General features: G+C 44.8%; 1 protein-coding gene across 1 annotated transcript; it reads left to right on the top strand.

The window, feature by feature from the left end:
* The first annotated feature begins 15612 nt into the window (after window positions 1-15612).
* Window positions 15613-19470, top strand: LOC136537624 (DNA-directed RNA polymerases II, IV and V subunit 8B-like). The gene is made up of 5 exons (XM_066529570.1): window positions 15613-15783; window positions 16144-16221; window positions 17086-17243; window positions 17471-17568; window positions 19139-19470. The coding sequence occupies exons 2-5, from the start codon at window positions 16149-16151 to the stop codon at window positions 19248-19250; spliced, it is 441 nt and encodes a 146-aa protein (XP_066385667.1). The 5' UTR covers window positions 15613-15783; window positions 16144-16148; the 3' UTR covers window positions 19251-19470.
* Window positions 19471-19585: the final 115 nt, after the last annotated feature.

Genomic DNA, 19585 nt, shown 5'->3' with positions numbered 1-19585 from the left:
CAGAGGAAAGTACCGCCAACCCTAGCTATCGCCCATGGTTCGAAGTCCCCATCACCTTCAGTAGGGCCGACCAGTGGACAGACATACCCTACACAGGGCATTTTCCCCTTGTCCTTAACATGACTGTCCAGAAGGTGCTCTTTAGAAAAGTCCTTGTCGACGGTGGGAGCGCTTTGAATCTACTCTTCGCCGGGGCCCTAAGGGAGCTCGGCCTTGAGACAACAGATCTCACGCCCTTAGACTCCTCCTTCTGGGGTGTGGTACCTGGCAGGGCATCCAGACCGTTTGGGGAAATTACCCTACCAGTATAGTTCGGCACGGCAACCAACTACTGAGTGGAGCATATCAACTTCTATGTCGCCGACTTCGACACCACCTACCATGCCATACTGGGGCGTCTGGCTCTAGCCAAGTTCATGGCCGTTCCGCACTACGTGTATTTAGTGCTAAAGATGCCTTCGCCCGTAGGAGTCCTGTCTCTGCGGGCCAACCTCTCCGTCGCCTATGCCTGTGAGACAGAAAGTCTCGCCCTCGTCGAAGCCACCGACCTCTCTATCCAGATGGCTAGCGTGGTTGCTGAAGCCAAGATGGCATCTGCTGATGACATGGAGATCCCAGAGCCTCCTCGTGCCTCCGCCAAGTCCAAGGAAGTCAAGGAGATCGGCCTCAGCCTTGTCGACCCTTCCAAGATGGTGAAAATTGGAGCTCACCTTGACCCCAAATAGGAAAGCGCGCTCGTCTCCTTCCTACGTGCCAACGCCGATGTGTTTGCTTGGAAACCTACAGACATGCCGGGGGTACCGCGGGAGAAGATCGATCACTCCTTAAATGTCTCGCGGACTGCTAAACCGATCAAGCAAAAACTTCGTCGATTCGCGCCGAACAAAAAGGAGGCCATTAGGGTAGAAATAAAACGGCTCTTAGCTGCTGGATTTATAAAAGAAGTGTATCATCCAGATTGGTTAGCTAATCCTATTCTTGTTAAGAAAAAGAATAAAGAATGGAGAATGTGTGTTGATTATACTGATCTTAACAAATACTGCCCTAAAGACCCCTTCGGCCTGCCTTGGATAGACGAGGTTGTAGACTCCACCGCTGGCTACGAGTTGCTCTCCTTTCTTGACTGTTACTTCGGCTACCATCAGATCTCCCTCAAGAAAGAAGACCAGGTCAAGACGTCATTCATCACGCCTTTCGGTGCATACTACTACACCACTATGTCCTTCGGACTAAAGAACGCTGGAGTGACCTACCAAAGGGCTATCCAGACATGCCTTGACCAATAGATCGGCCACAACGTCGAAGCCTACATCGACGATGTGGTCGTTAAGACTAAAACCGCCGACAATCTTATCACCGACCTTGAAGAAACTTTCTCCAACCTGAGCAAATACTGATGGAAGCTAAACCCTTCAAAGTACATCTTTGTAGTTCCATCCGGTATCCTGCTGGGCTACATCATTAGTGCTCGGGGCATCGAACCAAACCCTAACAAGGTCTCTGCCATCACCAACATGAAATGGCCGACATGCGTCAAGTATATTCAGAAGCTTACAGGCTGCATGGCTGCGTTAAGCCATTTTATCTCGCGTCTCGATGAAAAAGGGCTACCTTTCTTCAAGCTCCTCAAGGCCTCCGAGCTTTTTTCTTGGTCAGAGGAGGCAGACACAGCTTTCGAGCAGCTCAAGTTGTTTTTAATAAAACCTCCAATCATGACAGCGCCATGACTAGATGAAACTCTGCTGGTTTACATCGCCGCCACTTCTCGCATTGTCAATACGGCTATCGTCGTCGAACGTGAGGAAACTGGACACACCTACAAGGTGCAACGTCCGGTCTATTTCATCAGCGAGGTACTTAATGAGCCCAAAACACGTTATTCTCAGGTGCAAAAGCCGTTATATGCAATTTTGATTACCTCACGTAAGCTCCGACATTACTTCGAATACTACAAGATCATCGTGGTCACAGAGTTCCCTCTGGGAGATATTCTCCGCAATAAAGAGGCCAATGGTCATATCATCAAGTGAGTTGTTGAGCTTGGCACTTACTCCATTGACTTCAGAAGTAGACCGACCGTTAAGTCACAGGTGCTTGCTGATTTCATCGCTGAGTGGACCGAGATCCAAGAACCCATTGCTGCCACTTACCCCGAGCACTAGGTGATGTACTTCGACGGTGCCCTTAACATCAATGGTGCTGGTGCGGGCATTCTGTTCATCACGCCGACAAAGGATAAACTCCGATATGTTCTTCGCATACATTTTCTGGCCTCCAACAATGCCACGGAATACGAAGCATGTCTCCATGGTCTCCGTGTAGCCATCGAGCTCGACGTCAAACGCCTCATGATATATGGGGATTCCGCGCTGGTTATCGACCAGCACAATAAGGATTGGTCCTATTCCAGTGAAAAAATGGATGCATACTGCGCCGAAATCAGGAAGCTTGAAGGGAAATTCTACGGTATCGAGTACCACCACGTAGTATGGGATCAAAACCAACCAGCCGACCAGCTATCAAAGATAGGATCTTCTCGCACCGTGGTTCCACCGAGGGTTTTCGTTCAAGACCTCCTGGCACCATCTATTAAAGAAGATAAGGAAATTGTAGAAGTACCCCCTGCCGAGCAGTTAGTACTCGCGGTACCTTCGCCGATCGCCGATTAGAGGGAATAGTTCATCAAATACCTCTCCAGCGACGAAGTACCCGCCGACAAAATCGAATCCGAATGACTAATTCGCTAAAGTAAGCATTACGTGCTGGTAGACGGTAGCCTGATGAGGAAAAGTGCCAAGGAAGGGATACTGCAGAAGTGCATCGTCCAAGACGATGGTGTGAAGCTACTTTCCAAAATTCACTCTGGTTCCTGTGGCAATCATGCGACTTCGAGAACACTGGTCGGCAAAGCTTTCCGGGCAAATTTTTACTGGCCCACGGCCATCTCCGATGCAGAAGATCTCATTCGACGATGTGAGGGTTGTCAGTTTTTGCAAAGCAAATACATGTACCGGCACAAGAACTGCATACCATTCTAGCTTCCTGGCCATTCGCATGCTGGGGACTGGATATGATTAGGCCTTTTAAACCAGCGCCAGGAGGTTTCCAGTATGTGTACGTCGCCATTGATAAGTTCTCCAAGTGGATTGAGTACAAACCACTCATCTCAGCTACTACAAAGAAAGCAGTCGAGCTCTTTGAAGACATCATACACAGATTCGGTCTCCCGAACAGCATCATCACCGACCTCGGGACGACTTTTACCGGCCATCATTTTTGGGACTTCTGCGAAGACCGGTGCATCTCTGTTAAATACTTTTCCGTTGCTCATCCTAGAGCTAATGGCCAGGTCGAGCGGGCTAATGGTATGATCCTCGACGCCCTCAAAAAAAGGCTCTATCAGAAAGAAGAAAAGCATCCAGGCAGATAGCTTAAAGAACTACCAGCTGTGGTCTGGGGACTACGCACTCAAGCTAGTCACAGTACCGGTGTATCTCCATATTTTATGGTCTATGGCTCAGAGGCCATACTCCCAGCGGATATTGCTTTTCGAGCACCTAGAGTAGAAAATTATGATGAAGAGCAAGCCTCAGCTGTTCGGACAGAAGACATTGATTGGGCTGAGGAAGAACGTCTGATTACTTGCGTTCGCACAGCCAAGTACCTCGAAGGTCTACGAAGGTATTACAACCGCAATGTCAAAGGTCGCTCGTTCACGATCGGCGACCTCGTCTTACGTCAGAAACAAACAACCGAAGGGCTTCACAAGCTGTCTTCCCCCTGGGAGGGCCCTTACGTCGTCAAAGGTGTTACTCGACCAGGGTCTTATCGCTTATGTGACTTAGATGGACTCGATGTTCCTAACTCCTGGCACATAGAGCACCTTATACGTTTCTACCCCTGAAACAACACAGATATGTATTCTTTACTTTCATATTAATAAAGTTATGGTCTCCATAATTTTTCTCCATTATAAGTTTCACTTACCGTTATCGGGCTATATGCCACTCCATGACGATCTCTAATACGCTCGCCAAGCATGCCAAAATCGCCGAACACGCTAACTCCAAAAATCACCGAACACGATTTCTTAAAAAATCGCCGAACACGATTTCTCCAAAAATCGCCGAACACGTTAACTCCAAAAATCGCCGAACATGATTTCTCCAAAAATCGCCGAACACGTTAACTCCAAAAATCGCCGAACACGATTTCTCCAAAAATCGCCGAACACGTTAACTCCAAAAATCGCCGAACACGATTATTCCAAAAAATCGCCGAACACGATTTCTCCAAATCATCGAACATGATTTCTCCAAAAATCACCGAACACGTTACCTCCAAAAATCGCCGAACACGATTACTCCAAAAATCACCGAACACGATTTCTCCAAAAATCGCCTACTATGTTTTCTCCGGATCACATAGGTTTTCCTCCTAAAAACGATGACGATTTTGCGCTCCAAATTTTGTAACATAGCTCGCCGATCGTCGAGCAGCACACGTTTTTCTTTTCGGTTTTCTATGGAGAAGACCCAGTCTCTGATTACTCCCTACACGTGCTTAGGGGCTCCACGCTCTGTGTTACGGTTGGTCGGCTACAGTTCCTTGGTCATGCCTGTTCATCCTACACGTGTCAGGGTCTTTGCGCTCGACGTTATGGACTATGGGCTAGTCGAGGCCTAGATTTCAGGCATGAACTAACTGCTCGGACGCCACTTTAACTATTTTTCTCGCCAATTTACTCAAATTGGCCGCTGGGCAGCATGTTTTTTGCCTTGATAACTATGGAGGACACCAAGGCTCTAATATCCCACCAAACATGCTATGGGCTCCGTGCTCTGCGTGTTGGGCGGTAGGCTACGGTCCTATGATAATGCTTGTTTTTCCAACATACGCATCGGCTCCGCGTTCTGCGTTACGGATTATGGGCTAGCTAAGGCATCAAGTTTAGTGCAAACTAACTGATCGAACACTGCTTATATTATGCATAACTACATCGGGTTGTTAATACAACGATTCTTCATCCAATAAAGTAAGTGGTACAGGCGATAATATCCAGGCAGTTTGTTAAGCTCCGCCAACAGCTTCTGTTTCGCCAAACAGGTCTATATCACCGACAAGTATTTTTGCTGCATCTTCAACATCATCCTCCAGCTGCTAGGTTTGTGCGTCGCTCAGCCCATCGGTGAACCCACCACCTATCGACTCGACGTCGACAGACGGATAGTGGGACCAAACCACTACAAGGGCATGAGTAGCGGCGGTCAAAACGGCGTCGCTGTTGAAGTTTTTGAAATTCTCCCATGCTACCCGGCATCTCTGAATGATGGTGTCTGGCCCTTGCTGCCTGCTGTCAGGACGGGGTGCCGGTTCAATGTCGACACAGTCAAGTACTGGTTTTATTGCGGTGGTTATAGTGTTGAAGTTATCTTTCTAGACTTTGGCTTCCTGCACCAGCACATCGAACTATGCCTTGGTTTTATGGCGATAATCTACAAGAATTACAATGGTTCGTCATGCCAGAAAAGTATTACAACATTACTTCCGATCAGGGGGTATCTACCTTTCAGTTCTTCGGTCAGTTTATCTGCTCGCTCTGACTCTTTCACTTTCTCTTGGCAGATTTGCTCGACGGTCTGGTGAAGCTAGCTGAGTTCTGCATCTTGCTCTGCAAGCACAACAGTTATCGAAAAAACGGATGGCCAACTATTGCAAAGTACATTATGTGATAAAGCATATCGGATTTCAGCTTGGATACATCCTCGAACTGCTGGCACTTCCGATCGAGCTGCTCGGATTTACTTTTGAGTTCTCCATTTTTCTTGCCCAATTGCTCGGACATATTTTTTAGCTCCTCAGATACAATCGCCAGTTGCTCGGATTTCTTCTTCAGCTGCTCGGATGTAGCCGTTAGTTGCTTGGACAAAACCCTCTTCTGATGTTCAAGGTCCCGTGAGTTAGACTCCACAAGGTCCCGCTCACGCTGGGCCCTCTTAATACTCTTTTCCGAAAGATTTAACGCCTCTTGGAGTTTCTTGTTTTCCTTGACGAGGGGCTCCATCCTCTTCATCAATTGGTGCCATTGCTCGACTATTCGAGCTATCCCCTGTAGATGAACAATGCTAGAGATAAACCTTGGTCTCCAACGACATATATCAGTGTTTCAGGTGCGGTACTCACCTCGATTTGAGTCATAACTCCAGCAACGGCGGATTTCAACCTCTTTATTTCCCTGGTGGTGTTTTCTTCCTCGACAACTACTACCTCTTCCCCGTGTTTTCGGAGAATTCGGACAGACTAGGGTTTAGGTGTGGCACGCTCGATCTCCACAACCTCGTCCTCCTCCGCCGTCACTTGAGGCACCACTAGGGGACTCTGTGGTTGGACAGCTGCTCTGACCACTCCTAGCATTGCTGCGGGTGGTGAAGTTTGCTCCTCGGCCGTTGACGGAGTTGCATCCTTAGCCTCCGGTGCATCAACAACAGCTGCAGTTCCGCTTCCAAAGTATCAACTTTTTTTGTCATAGCCTCGATCGCGGTTGCCGATGCGCCTATCGTGTGCGCCAACGATTCACCGTCGCCAGGACCGCTGGCAGCGACGGCTAGCCCATCCTCTGTTCGTTGAGCACTCGGGGACTCCCGGACGGGAGCAGTTGGCATTTTTTCTATTGAGGTTACGGGCCTCGATGTTGCCCTGCGTAATAAGGGCTTGTCAGTAACCAAGAGAAAACAAGGAACAATATTATTACTCCAAGGCAAATATACTTACGGTTTGGTCTTCCGATTAAATTTATTGAATCGGCGATGCCTGCCTGATCCCCCAGGCGTGGCTGCTTGGTCTGCCTAATGGGAGGACTCCTGCTCCTCTGCAGTGGGCTGCCACTCTTCTTGGTGCCCCGGGCCCCCCTCTGTGTGCTGCTCTATGGTTATCTCCTCTTGTTGCTCGAGGACTTTGGTCGTTTGCACCGCCGGGACTTCCATCGTTGCCCACACATAACTTTTCCTTGCTTGCTGCTTAGGAGCTTCAGCATCCGTCGATGCCTCCTTCGTGCTCGGCGAATGTGCTGACTGGTCCTCGTCATCGTCTGACCACTCTAGCACAGCGGTTCTTCGTGGTCGAGCGGTTCGGTCTTCACCAAGCGAGATGCTGCCTGATTTGTGTGCAGTAGAGCTTGTGGTTTTTCTCCTTTTTTGGACCGGCTCATCTACTGCCGGTCTTTTCCCGTGGATCTTCTCTGATACTGGGGATGGACTATCCGACGAGGTGCTTGGCTCCTCCTCTTCGGGCTGTAGCGACCGCCGAATGTCTACTCCTTTCAGCCAATCGACTCTCAGCATGTTTGAAAAGTATATTGCCCTATCCTACGAATGGATCTTTACATAAGTAAGTCAGTCCTTTGCTCGACAATTGATGCTTGATCAATGCGAAGTGAAAGGGTTACCTGAGGAGGTGGATTGGTGCAGTTGAAAGCCTTCATTCCTTTTGGTCAGCTGAATGAGACATTGGAAGTAAATAGGTCCATGGCACGGTCTATTACTTCTTTCTTCGTCAGACGATCTGTGTTTTCCCGGGTACCGTTGTTGTCACCTTTAGAGTCGAACGCCGGGTGGGCCCTCTCTTTGCAGGGTTGGACGCGCCGCACTATGAAGCTAGCTGCAACCAGTTCACCCCTAAGCTCCACACCCTTAATCAAGTCCAGAAGTTCCATTACCTACTCCATGTCAGCATTGTTGGGTCTCTCTGACCAATTACTATGGTTAACCGGGATGTGGTGGATGTCGCATCGAATCATTGGGTGACATTGTTTGATATAGAACCATCTGACATTCCAACCTTTCAGGGAGGTATTTAGTGGTATGTTGATGTATTCGCTGGCCACCCCATCCCTGAGCTATAGGTACACACCACCGACCACCTTGGAATCGCTGCCCCCCTTCTTCTTCAGACAGAATAGGTGCCTGAAGAGGTTGAAGTGTGGAAGAACAGCGAGAAACGCCTCGCAGAAATGGATAAAGATCGACACGTGCAGTATGGTGTTGGGGTGCAGATTACAGAGGCTAATCGCCCAAAACTCCATAAGATCCCTCAGAAAGGGGTGGACAGGAAACCCTAATCCTCGCTAGAAATAATCTTCAAATACTATAGCCTCATCAATATGAGGTGTTGGGAAGGGCTCACCACTATCCGGCCGCCAACCGGTAGTGAGGTGGTCTGGGAGCACACCAACCGCCACCATCTTGTTGAGATCCACCACCCCCGTCTTCGACAGCACCCACTCCTCATCGTGGCTGGCTCCGGTGGCCGCCTTCCTTGGCTTTGCGGCTCCTTTTTTCGGCGCCATTTTCTCCGGATTGGTCCTAGATTGGAGGCGAGTGCTCGCATTAGTGTGGAATGTGGAGCGCAGGGATTGCAAAGGAAGGAAGCAGGGTAGATTGATAGAGGTAGGAGGCGAAGTATGTGGCGGCGCGGTTATAAAGCACTTTCCCCACCTTTTCCTTGCATCTGAGGGTTTTTGGGAAACCGTTCCCGCGATCAGCACTATTTCGACTCCTCCAACATGGTTTAATGGGCCGCAACTTGGGCTATCATGTAATAGTAGCCCACGTCGCTCATTTATCGCCACCAAATATTCACCAACTTCTCTGCAATTTAATGAGGCTCAGTAACCAATACTGCACAGCCATTACTCCGATTTTTTCTCCACGGTTTGATTTATCCGATATCTTCGCCCAAAACATGGGGACTGGCTGCTTGCTCGACCGGCTTACTATTTTTCTGAGCCTGGCACCACGTGACTACGTCACCTACTATTAGGCTCGGGGACTAAGTGGGAACACTTCACCTTGCGGTGAATGTGTTTGTTTTTCATCTCGAGGCTACGCTCGGGGACTGGCTACATGCTCGGCTGGTTCACTATTTTTTGAGCCTGGCATCACATGACTACGTCACCTACTGTTAGGCTCGGGGACTAAGTGGGCACACTGCACCTTGCGGTGAATGTGTTTGTTTCTTCTAAAAGACTCCGAGCCTCTAAAAGCTAAAACAAGGTATCTTTACCCTCGTGGTTGGACTCTAAGTGGGCACACTTCATTTTACCGTGCAGGAATTTTCAATTTTGGACTTGAGCTCCTTACACCCTTATGTCAAGTCGTGCTCAGAACACACTACTCGGTGATGTTGCACGCTGCTCGGCAGCTGCTCACAACTACTCGGTGATTCATTATGGTGGTCGGACCATGATTTGGATAGCTCGGTTTTGGTTCACACCTGCTCGGAAAAGCTCAAAACAGCGTTGCAAAACGGGTACAAGGTGCTCGGGAACTAGCTGTGGGGGGTACGACCCCAGATACCCATGGCAGGCCACATGGGCTACGCCTCTAGGGGCGGCCCAGCCCACGAGAAGGAGCCTTGCGGGGCACGATTCTGCTCGGTGACTCCCGCAAGGCACGGGGAGGATATCCTGAAGATGTTACGAGATCTGTTGGGATACGTACGATCCCATGTTTCTTGTAATCTGTTATTATTTTCCGGTTATCTCTCAGATCTAACCGACTTGTAACCTTGCCCCCAGACTATATAAGGCGGGCAGGGACCCCCTACAAAATCACAGAAAATCATACGATAGCTAATACAAACCAACAGACCACAGGAGTAAGGTATTACGTTATACTGACGGCTCAAACCTATATAACTCATGTGTCTCTGTTGCCTTCTTGTTCTTGATTACACACTTCTCTGCCGATCAATCTACCATTGTGGGATACCCCTCGGTGGACTGCCGACGATATTCTATCGACATTGATCCATCCTACTTTGATTCTATGGCTAACGTCCATATCAATATCTCCATCCCTTTGTAGCATCGATCCCAGATACCGAAATGTATCCTTCCTAGGCACTACTTGACCTTCCAAACTCACATCTTTCCTCCTCCTGTGTAGCTCTGTCAAAGTCGCATCTCTTATATTCGGTTTTAGTTCTGTTCAATCTAAAACCTTTAGACTCAAGGGTCTGACGCCATAACTCTAGTTTCCTATTTACTCCTGCATGGCTTTCGTCCACTAACACTATATCATCAGCGAACAACATATACCAAGGGATATCCCCTTATATGTTTCTAGTAACCTCATCCATTACCAAGGCAAAGAGATACGGGTTTAAGGCTGACCCTTGATGAAGTCCAATTTTAATCGGGAAGTAATCTATGTTACCATAATTTATTTGAACACTAGTCACAACATTGTTGTACATGTCCTTGATGAGGGTCACGTATTTTGATGGGACTTTATGTTTATCCAAAGACCACCACATAACATTTCTTGGTATCTTATCATAAGCCTTCTCCAAGTCAATGAAAACCAAGTGGAGGTCCTTCTTCTGCTCGCTCAACCACTCTATAACCTGTCTTATTAAGAAGATTGCTTTTGTGGTTGACCTTTTGGGCATGAAACCAAATTGGTTTGTTGATATCTGCATCATTCCTCATAGGCGCTGCTCGATGACTCTCTCCCATATCTTCATAGTGTGGCTAATCAACTTAATTCTCTAATAATTAGTACAACTTTGAATATCTCCCTCGTTCTTGTAGATTGATACCAATATGCTTCTTCTTCACTCCTCGGGCATCTTGTTCGATCGAAAGATATTGTTGGACATCTTGGTTAGACATACTATAGCTATATCCCTGAGACATCTCCACACATTGATTGAGATACCATCAGGGCCCATCGCTTTGCCCCCTTTCATCCTTTTCAAGGCTTCTCTGACATCCGATTCTTAAATCCTCCATACAAAGCGCCTGTTAGTGTCATCAAACGAGTTGTCCAGCTGAACGGTGGTGTTCTCGTTCTCACCATTGAACAATTTATCAAAATACTCTTGCCATCTATGTTTGATCTCATCCTCCATCACTAAGAGCTGCTTCCTCTCATCCTTTATGCACTTGACTTGGTTGAAGTCCCTTGTCTTCCTATCGTGAGCCTTAGCCATGCTATAAATATCCTTCTCTCCTTCCTTTGTACTCAAACGTCGGTAAAGGTCCTCGTAGGCCCACCCCTTTGCCTCACTCACCGCTCATTTTGCAGTCTTCTTTGTCACCTTGTACTTCTCTATGTTGTTTGCACACCTATCATGATACAAGCGCTTATAGCACTCCTTCTTTTCCTTAATAGCCTTTTGCACATCTTTATTCCACCATCAATTGTCTTTCAAGTGGTATCCGCTCCCTTTGGTCACTCCAAGCATATCTGAAGTAACCTTTCGAATGCATGTTGCTATCTTCTCTCCACATGCTGTTTACATCGCCTTCATCATTCCAAGGGCCCTCTTCAATGACTTTTTCCTTAAAGACCTTTGATGCCTTCCCTTTTAATTTCCACCACTTCATTCTAGCAACCCTAGCTTGTTTGTTCCCATGAGCTTGCACTAGAAAGCGGAAGTCAGCCACCACCAGCTTGTGTTGAGCGACCACACATTCTCCATGTATCACCTTACAGTCCACGCATGTTCGTTTATTCCTCCTTCTTGTAAGGACAAAGTCGATTTGACTAGAGTACTGGCCACTACTAAAGGTCACTAAATGGGACTGTCTCTTATGAAAGAAAGTGTTAGCTATCATCAGATCAAAAGCTATGATGAAGTCTAAGACTACCTCTCCCTCCTGGTTCCTACTACCCTATCCGAAACCCCCATGAACCGCCTCAAAACCTGCACTTGATGTACCTACATGGTCATTAAGATCACCTCCTATAAAGAGCTTCTCGCTATTAGGGACAGCTCTAACCAAGCGATGTAAGTCTTCTCAGAAAAGCCGCTTAGCACTCTCATCATGGCCTACTTGGGGGCATACGTACTAATTACGTTTAAGACCATATCACTAATGACAAGTTTAACTAAGATGATCATATCCTCTTGTCTTCTCACATCCACCACATCATCCTTTAGGCTCTTATCAATAAAAACTCATACTTCATTTTTATTTGAAGTTGTCCCTGTGTACAAGAGCTTGAAGCCAGGATTGTCCACCTCCTTCGCCTTCTACGCCTTCCATTTAGTCTCTTGGACGCATAAGATATTTACACGTCTCCTAACTGTTGTGTCCACTAACTCTTTTAACCTACCTGTAAGGGACCTTATATTGCAGCTACCTAAACGGATCCTAGTTGGCTCGACTAGCTTCCTTACCCTTCGCACCTACCAAGGTAGGTGTGAAGACCCTTACTCATTTTGCACCACACCTGAACACCGATGTAGCGCGCCACTAAGGATACGACGACCCGATCCTTGCTCACTTAACACCATGTCTAGATCACGGCACAACGCATCACGGGGGTGACGACCCGACCCTTGCTCATTTATCACCATACCCATGTTCGGACATGGTGCGTCGCTAAGAGGGTTACGCCCCAACGGGATTCTTTTGGGTTTTATCTCCTTTAAAGTGGCTAAGTTTTTATATTGGCTCGCCGCGCCTAACACAATCCTCCTCTTTTACTAGGCTTGGAACCTGCTATGCTATGACACCAAAGGTGCTCCACCATAGGCGGAGTTTTGTCATCGTTTGATTTTCTCCTCAAGCTCTAAGATAGTATAGCTTATCATATCGACTATCGAATCCATTTAAACTACATTACTCTCTATGAATTCAGCGTTTGGTTGGGTTTCTTGTGGTGGAATCTGTCCATCTGGGTTTAAGTCCTTGACTTGACACGGGTGCTCGTATTTTCCTTGACTTGACACAGGTGACGTGCTCATCGACAGCGCCTTCTTCGAAGATGCTTATAAGGGTAGGGTCTCACAACAAAAAAATACATTATTGTCTCGGATAGAAGTGGTTAGGGTCTCGCTACAAAAAAAATACATTACTGTCTTGGATAGAAATGGTTCTCAAGACGTTTTTAATACTTTTCTATTTAAAAAGTAGGTCAATACCTAACGGGTTTTTGCAACAAAAAAAAAATACATTACTGTCTCAGATAGAAGTGGTTCTCAAGACGTTTTAAATACTTTTCTATTAAAAAAGTAGGTCAAGTCGACCGAAAATTTAAAGCACGAAAAATGTATTTAAGCTTCTAAGAGCATCTCCAAGAGCATTTCTAAAATTTATTCTCTAAATCATCATTTAGAGAGTCATTTGAGTAAAAATCGCTTTCTATATCTTTGTACCATCCAACAATTTTTCTATATCTTGTGCACAGTTTAGAAAGTCATCTCGCTCTCACTAGTAAGAAATCCGGAATAGATGATATCTATACTTGGATATCCGATTAAAAAGGCTGTTGGAGGGCATTTTTTTACCAAAATCTATATTTCTATAAATTAGAAAAAATATACATAGTCTCTTAGAGATGCTCTAATTTTTTCTTAGAAATAGACGCCCCCTGAACTCTCACAAGTATTTTTTTCTGTTTGTATTCTACGAATGCATGTTTGTTGCATCTCATACTCTCGTTGTCGCAAGTTCTCAAAATAACATTAGAGTCAATACAATGGTTGCAAAATTTCCATTTTTGATATATTTTTCTATAGCTAATTCTATTTTTCAAAGATTACATAGAATTTTAATTAACTATAAATATTTTGTTATTTTTCTTGGTCAATGTATCTCTAATTATCTTTGGAAATTTTAGAAGCATATAGACTTTTTTTGTAGTTTAAAAACTTTATTAGGTATTTACTAAATTTATAACTAGATAATATAAAAGTCTTGATACCTACCTCTAACCTGCAGAGAGATAATTTAAACGGTTATTTTTTAGAGTACAAGAATTACAATGCCTAGTTTTAAAGTCTGAGAACACAATCAATCAAGGAAGTAGACTTTTTATTTTTACTATTTTTCCACTTATCAGAAGGCCTGAGATAGACGCCAGAGTCGACGTCGTCCTCTCCCATCCACCGTCGCCACCGCTGCCCTCTCCATAGGACATTGGCTCAGTCGCCCTCCTCTCTGTTAACTGATGATCTCACCGGTGGACAGAGGAGCAAAGACCTGATCCCTTTTCTCTTCATAGTTTTAGATTAGGTCTGTGGATCCTGGTTGATCTAATGTTTGGTTTTGGTGTCATCGATGAGGTGGTGGTGACGATGGTACTTTGTAATAATGTCTCTCTGGTCTATCTCTATCTCGACGACGTTCGATCTGGCGTCGGCAAAGGACCACCGAGAGTTTGTTGTGTCGGATGTGTTGATCTTCTTCAAATCTTGGCAGCTGATGAGTTGGTTGGCTTTTGATTTGGCGATCTCAGCCTCCTCTTTTGGTCTGCTCTACCGTATGGCTCGGAATCTTCAACACTCTGTTTTGATGGTGAAGATTGTAAGCATGTGTTCCTTGGAGGATTCCTCTATCTTATATTCTTTCAGTGCATACTAGATCTCGTCGTTAACGACGAGTGGATTTTGCGGTCTTCAAAGCCATGTTTGGCGAGGGTGTTTGCAGATGGTTGTAGGATCGAGATGGCGGACTAAAGGGGGTGAGTAGTCCTTTTTAAAACTTAAGCGCTATGGCTAATCGAAATAAATGTGGAATTTAAACTAAATGGTTTAGTCAAGACTACACCAATCCATCTAAGTTCAAACATCTTACAAAGATCCTAATTAGGCAACAAAGGTGTCGAGCTAGTTAGAGCTCACCTAACAATTTTAGCTTACAAAGTCACACAAACCTATGCAAATAGTACTTCAAACAACCGAAAAAACTCCTACACAACTAGTGATGTAAAAGCGCACAAAGTCTAAGCTCACTAGCAATGCTCAATGGCAAAGCTACACAAGACAAACTTGAGAGTTCAAATTATTTAGCTACACAAACTAAGCGATGTAACTAACAAGGCTACTCAAGCCAATTAGTTACGCAAAGGAGCTACTTCTATGCTGCACAAGCAAAGAAAGTAATAAGCTAACTAATTACAAGAATAACTATACAAGCACAATATATATGAAAGTACATACAAGCTTATTTATGAAGATCGCAAACCAACGGAAAGAAGATATCACTGTGATTTTTATCCCAAAGTTCACTTGTTTGCCAACAAGTTAGTCCCCCGTTGTGTCGTCTAAGTGGCAACAACCACCAAGAGTAACAAGAAATCCCGCAGCTCACAAGGATGTATCAATGATCAAAATGTCCAAGAGAGTGAGCTAGAGCCGACCAACACCTATTTGTAGAGAAAATTATTTTTTATTTTAGAAAAATGTTGTTATGGCTTCTTGGTTCGTGAAATTGGTATATGTCTTGTGAAAATGGCTTCTAGCTTCAATAGAAAAATATTCAACCTTAATAAAATATATAAAAAAATTCTTCAACTTATTTACAATGTACTATATATTTACTAGCCCGTGATAGTGTCCACCGAAGAGAATAGATATAAAATTTCTATTATGTTATTTAAAACAAAAATGTTGTACTAGCCATGTATAGTGTCCAATAAAGAGAATAGATATGAAATCAACAATAATAAAAATTTAAAAGGGAGGGAAAGAAAAATAAAAAAAAGAAATTTTTCAAAGAAACTGAAAAAACGGCCCACAAGAAGCCATAACCTGCATTCCCCCCCTTCCGTCCGCACGGCCCACAAGAAGCCATAACCTGCATTCCCCCCCTTCCGTCCGCTGCATGCCTGCATCCCCTCTTCCCTCCGAGATCTCCTTCCCTCCTCGGTTCTGTCTCTCTCTCGCTACTAGGTTACCCTCTCGCTCTCAGACGACTGTTGGGCCGCCGCCGCCCTAGGCCAGGTGCTGAGGCTTTCGTTGGTCTCTTCGCCGGCGACGAGCACCCACCAGGTACTCCCACACCTTCTCTTCCCTTCCCTTATGCTGTGCGAAGCTGAGCACCGAAACCCTAACCTAAAGCTATTTAGCTATTTGACAAGCCTCCTAACTTCGAAGTTTTTGCAAAAATTATTGGGTGTACATGTGTACACCCATGTCCCTTTACTGGATCCGCCCCTGGGAGGAGGCACAAGGCCGTCCGCTTTTGTCGGCGTGGACCGCTCGCTTCCACTGTCTCGATTGAAGTTTGATGCGTGATTAGTAGCTCATAGTCTGATTTCGCGTCTTATTTGCCTGATTTTGGTTCACGGACTAGTTTAGTGACTGCCAAGTCAGCTGAAGGTTTATGCAGTCACTCTCCTTTTTATCCAGGAGAAATGTCTGAGCATCTCTTCGAGGACACCTTCGTCGTCACTAGGCTCGACCCTGATGGCAAAAAGTTTGATAGAGGTAAATTCTTTCTTTCTGAAATCTGAACCAATAACAAAGGTAACTTCTGAATGAGCAGCAAGGGTTCCTCCTTTTTTTAGTACTGTGTACTGTGTTATAGCATGGAGTATGTTGCTGTGGTAATAGTGTAATGACAATTACAACTGATGATTTCTTAGTTTAGTTTACCTTGCTCATATCAGTAATTCAGTATCGCTCATGGTTTAGTAAGATTTCACCATCTGGATGCTCATGGTTCTGTTAGAGGAGGGGGGAAAAGGCTTCAGACACACTTTTGGCCCCTTCTAGTCTAAGCATAACAGGCAATGGAATTGCATTAATAATGAGAACGCGGATCATTTACTCCGATACCTGTAAGCTGTTTTCCTGATATTTCGTTGCACCATGTGCTTGTTGTGTAATTGGAGGTTGAAACTATCATGAAATACCTTCCCAATATTCACACTGCAATCCATGCTGTCATATTTTGAGAATCTTCTAATGATAATGACTTTTTGCTGGGTAATAATGATTATAAATGTCTTTTGTAAACCTGACTGAAACAACGCTTTCATACTGTTTTTGTCCTGAAAATCTCTTTCTTCTGCTATCCGAAGTACATTCCTGTAGGACATACTATTAAAATCTAAAGGTGCACTCTGTATCGAAATAATATGCATGCAACCGTTGAAATTTATCTAAACTTCTAAAGGTTCTTATCTTGAAATATTTCACTGTATAGCGTATCATTCATCTATCCACTGCTTCTTTTTCACTTTATATAGCTTCCGTCGATATTATGAGTTAACTAACTATGCTCAATTACCAGCCTTGTTCTAGTATGACCTTGTGCTCATGTTCTGTTCTTCTCTTGCATGTGTACAGTTTCTCGTGTCGAAGCACGCAGTGAGCAGTTAGATATGTATATGCAGCTAGATGTTGCTACTGATGTTTATCATATGCATGCTGGTGAGAAATTTAACATGGTTTTAGCACCTACTCTGAATTTGGATGGCACTCCAGATACTGGATACTATACACAGGTGATTAATTTAGCCGTTTTGTGAAATTTGCATCATGCAACTTGAATTTTAATGATATTGACTGATGCAATGCAGCATCCAGTTAATACTGTGTCTTGGGTTCATATGATATCCTCAATGTGCTTTGGGTCTATATGATACCACCAATGTTCCTTGTTGCAGGATTTCATTTTAGCTGTTGAGGTGTGTAGATAAGATCTAATTAACATAAACTATATAATTTTCAGGCTGGTAGAAAAACTCTGGCAGACAATTATGAGTACGTCATGCATGGGAAGCTTTACAAAATCTCAGAAGACACCTCCTCCAGCCAAAATGCTAAAGTGTATGGTTTTCTGCTTATCCTTAAACTGAAAACTAGCGAACAATGTAGCAATTTGCACCTTTTGATGCACTAGAATTTATTTTATTAGCATGTGAGTATTTGATTCACTTGTTACATGCTACTACGTATAGTGTACAACAACAACAACAACATAGCCTTTCAGTCTCAAGCAAGTTGGGGTAGGCTAGAGTTGAAACCCACCAAGAGCCCCAAGTCACGGTTCAGGCACGTACTACGTATAGTGTATTAATATTTTTATCCTATTGGTGAGCTCTTCCAGTATATGATAGCTCATGGATCCACTATTGATTTCTGAACTAAGGACTGAAGGATTTCCACATTGTTTTACCTTATCAAAGCGAACACAACCACTATAAAGCTTATAATGTTATTCATGGTACTGAAGAAATTGTAGCCATATATTCTGATGAAGCCCATATGACAATCTCGCTTGTGAGAGAATTTGATTCTGCAAAGTACTTTTGAACATCAAAAGAGCTTGATTCGGATATCCCATTAATAATGATTTTATTTGCATATTATTTTCATCTGATAATAGCATTACTTGCATATAGATATAGAAAAGTCCTTCAAGGTCACTTCAGTGTCTTGGTAAGGCTTCCAGGGTATTGCGACTCAAGCGCTGCCGCTGTTGCCACCCGTCTCCACCACCGTTGGTCCCCCTCCCTCCCATCTCTGGTATATCGCCGGAGGCCGGAGGGAGTGGGGATCCATCGTTTTAATAAGTTTCCCAGTAGATCGAGTCTTTAGGGTTAGGGTTTCTCCATACCAAGTTTCTTTGTTTTGGGGATTTATTTCCTCCTCTCCGGCGACGGCGAGAGGGCAGGTTGGAATCGTTTTCTCCATGGCGGCTCTGTTGAAGATGATGGCGATAACTACGACGTCAGCATCCTCATTGGTTTGACGACATGGAGACTTTTATTTTCGGACGACGACATCAAGGCGGAGATGGTGTCGCTGCCACGGAATAATTTTCTCCTGTCTCTTCTCCGTTTTATTGTGGTTATATCTAGCCACAATAAAGGACTAGGGAGAATAAGTTTCAGATTAGTCTTCCCCATTCTTCGGTGGTAGAAAGAAGGAAGACACCAGAAAGAAGAAGTTTCTCAACTCCGTCTATATGAATGTTGGCCGTCGTTCGTTGGGCATCTATTCTCAGGCCTTTTGCCGAGTGTTTGTCTATACGGTCATCCATACTGCAAAGCATCGTACAAGTTTGGTTTTGAGATCTGGAGCTATTCACAGCGTGGTTATAATTTAGATGAAAATCAGTTTTTGGATATTTGTATAATCCAGAGTGCTTGTAACGTGTTGATATACTCAGCTATTATCTAATATAATTATTCTTTCGTCGCAAAAAAGAAGAAAGGAATAAAATGGTTTCAGTTGATTTGTTTGAAGTTTAAACCTGAAATGGCCTCATTTGATTTCTTTAAAGTTTAAACCTTTCATATTATTGTAGAACTGAATCTTCTTTTGTATACGCAGTTGTTCTTTTTAAAGTAGGTGTTGTCTTTCTCATGCGGTACCCTTTTTTTCCCCCTTCCAGGGAGATTTATGCATCATTCGGTGGTCTCCTGATGCTGCTCAGGGGTGACCCTTCCACTGCTGCTAGCTTTGAGCTGGATCAGAGGCTCTTTCTACTGATGCGCAAGGTGTAAAACTACTACTGAATGTGACAACTTCCAAAAACATCCTAGCGCTGATCGTTCACTTAATCGCATTGAGGGCTATGGGTGTTTGGCCTTGCTCATATTTATTTAACTTCCATCCATGGTTCCTGACCTTGACTCCGTGGGTGAAGCTTGTTCTATGCTGTCACGAGTACTGTTTTCTTTCATTATGGATTCATGGTAATGAGTTCCCGTTTCTTGTCAAAAAGACTGATGTGCATAGGGGTCGTTTGGAACCCGACCTGGCCTCGGGCGCTCGACCAGACATGTCGATCCAGCCCTAGGAGTTGGAAATCGACAGCCTGGGTGAGCTGCATGGCCCA

This window comes from Miscanthus floridulus, chromosome 2 (assembly GCF_019320115.1).
Source record: "Miscanthus floridulus cultivar M001 chromosome 2, ASM1932011v1, whole genome shotgun sequence".
In the NCBI taxonomy this organism is placed as follows: Eukaryota; Viridiplantae; Streptophyta; class Magnoliopsida; order Poales; family Poaceae; genus Miscanthus; species Miscanthus floridulus.
The sequence above is the reverse complement of the archived record's forward strand: the minus strand, read 5'-3'. Positions and strand labels throughout refer to the sequence as shown.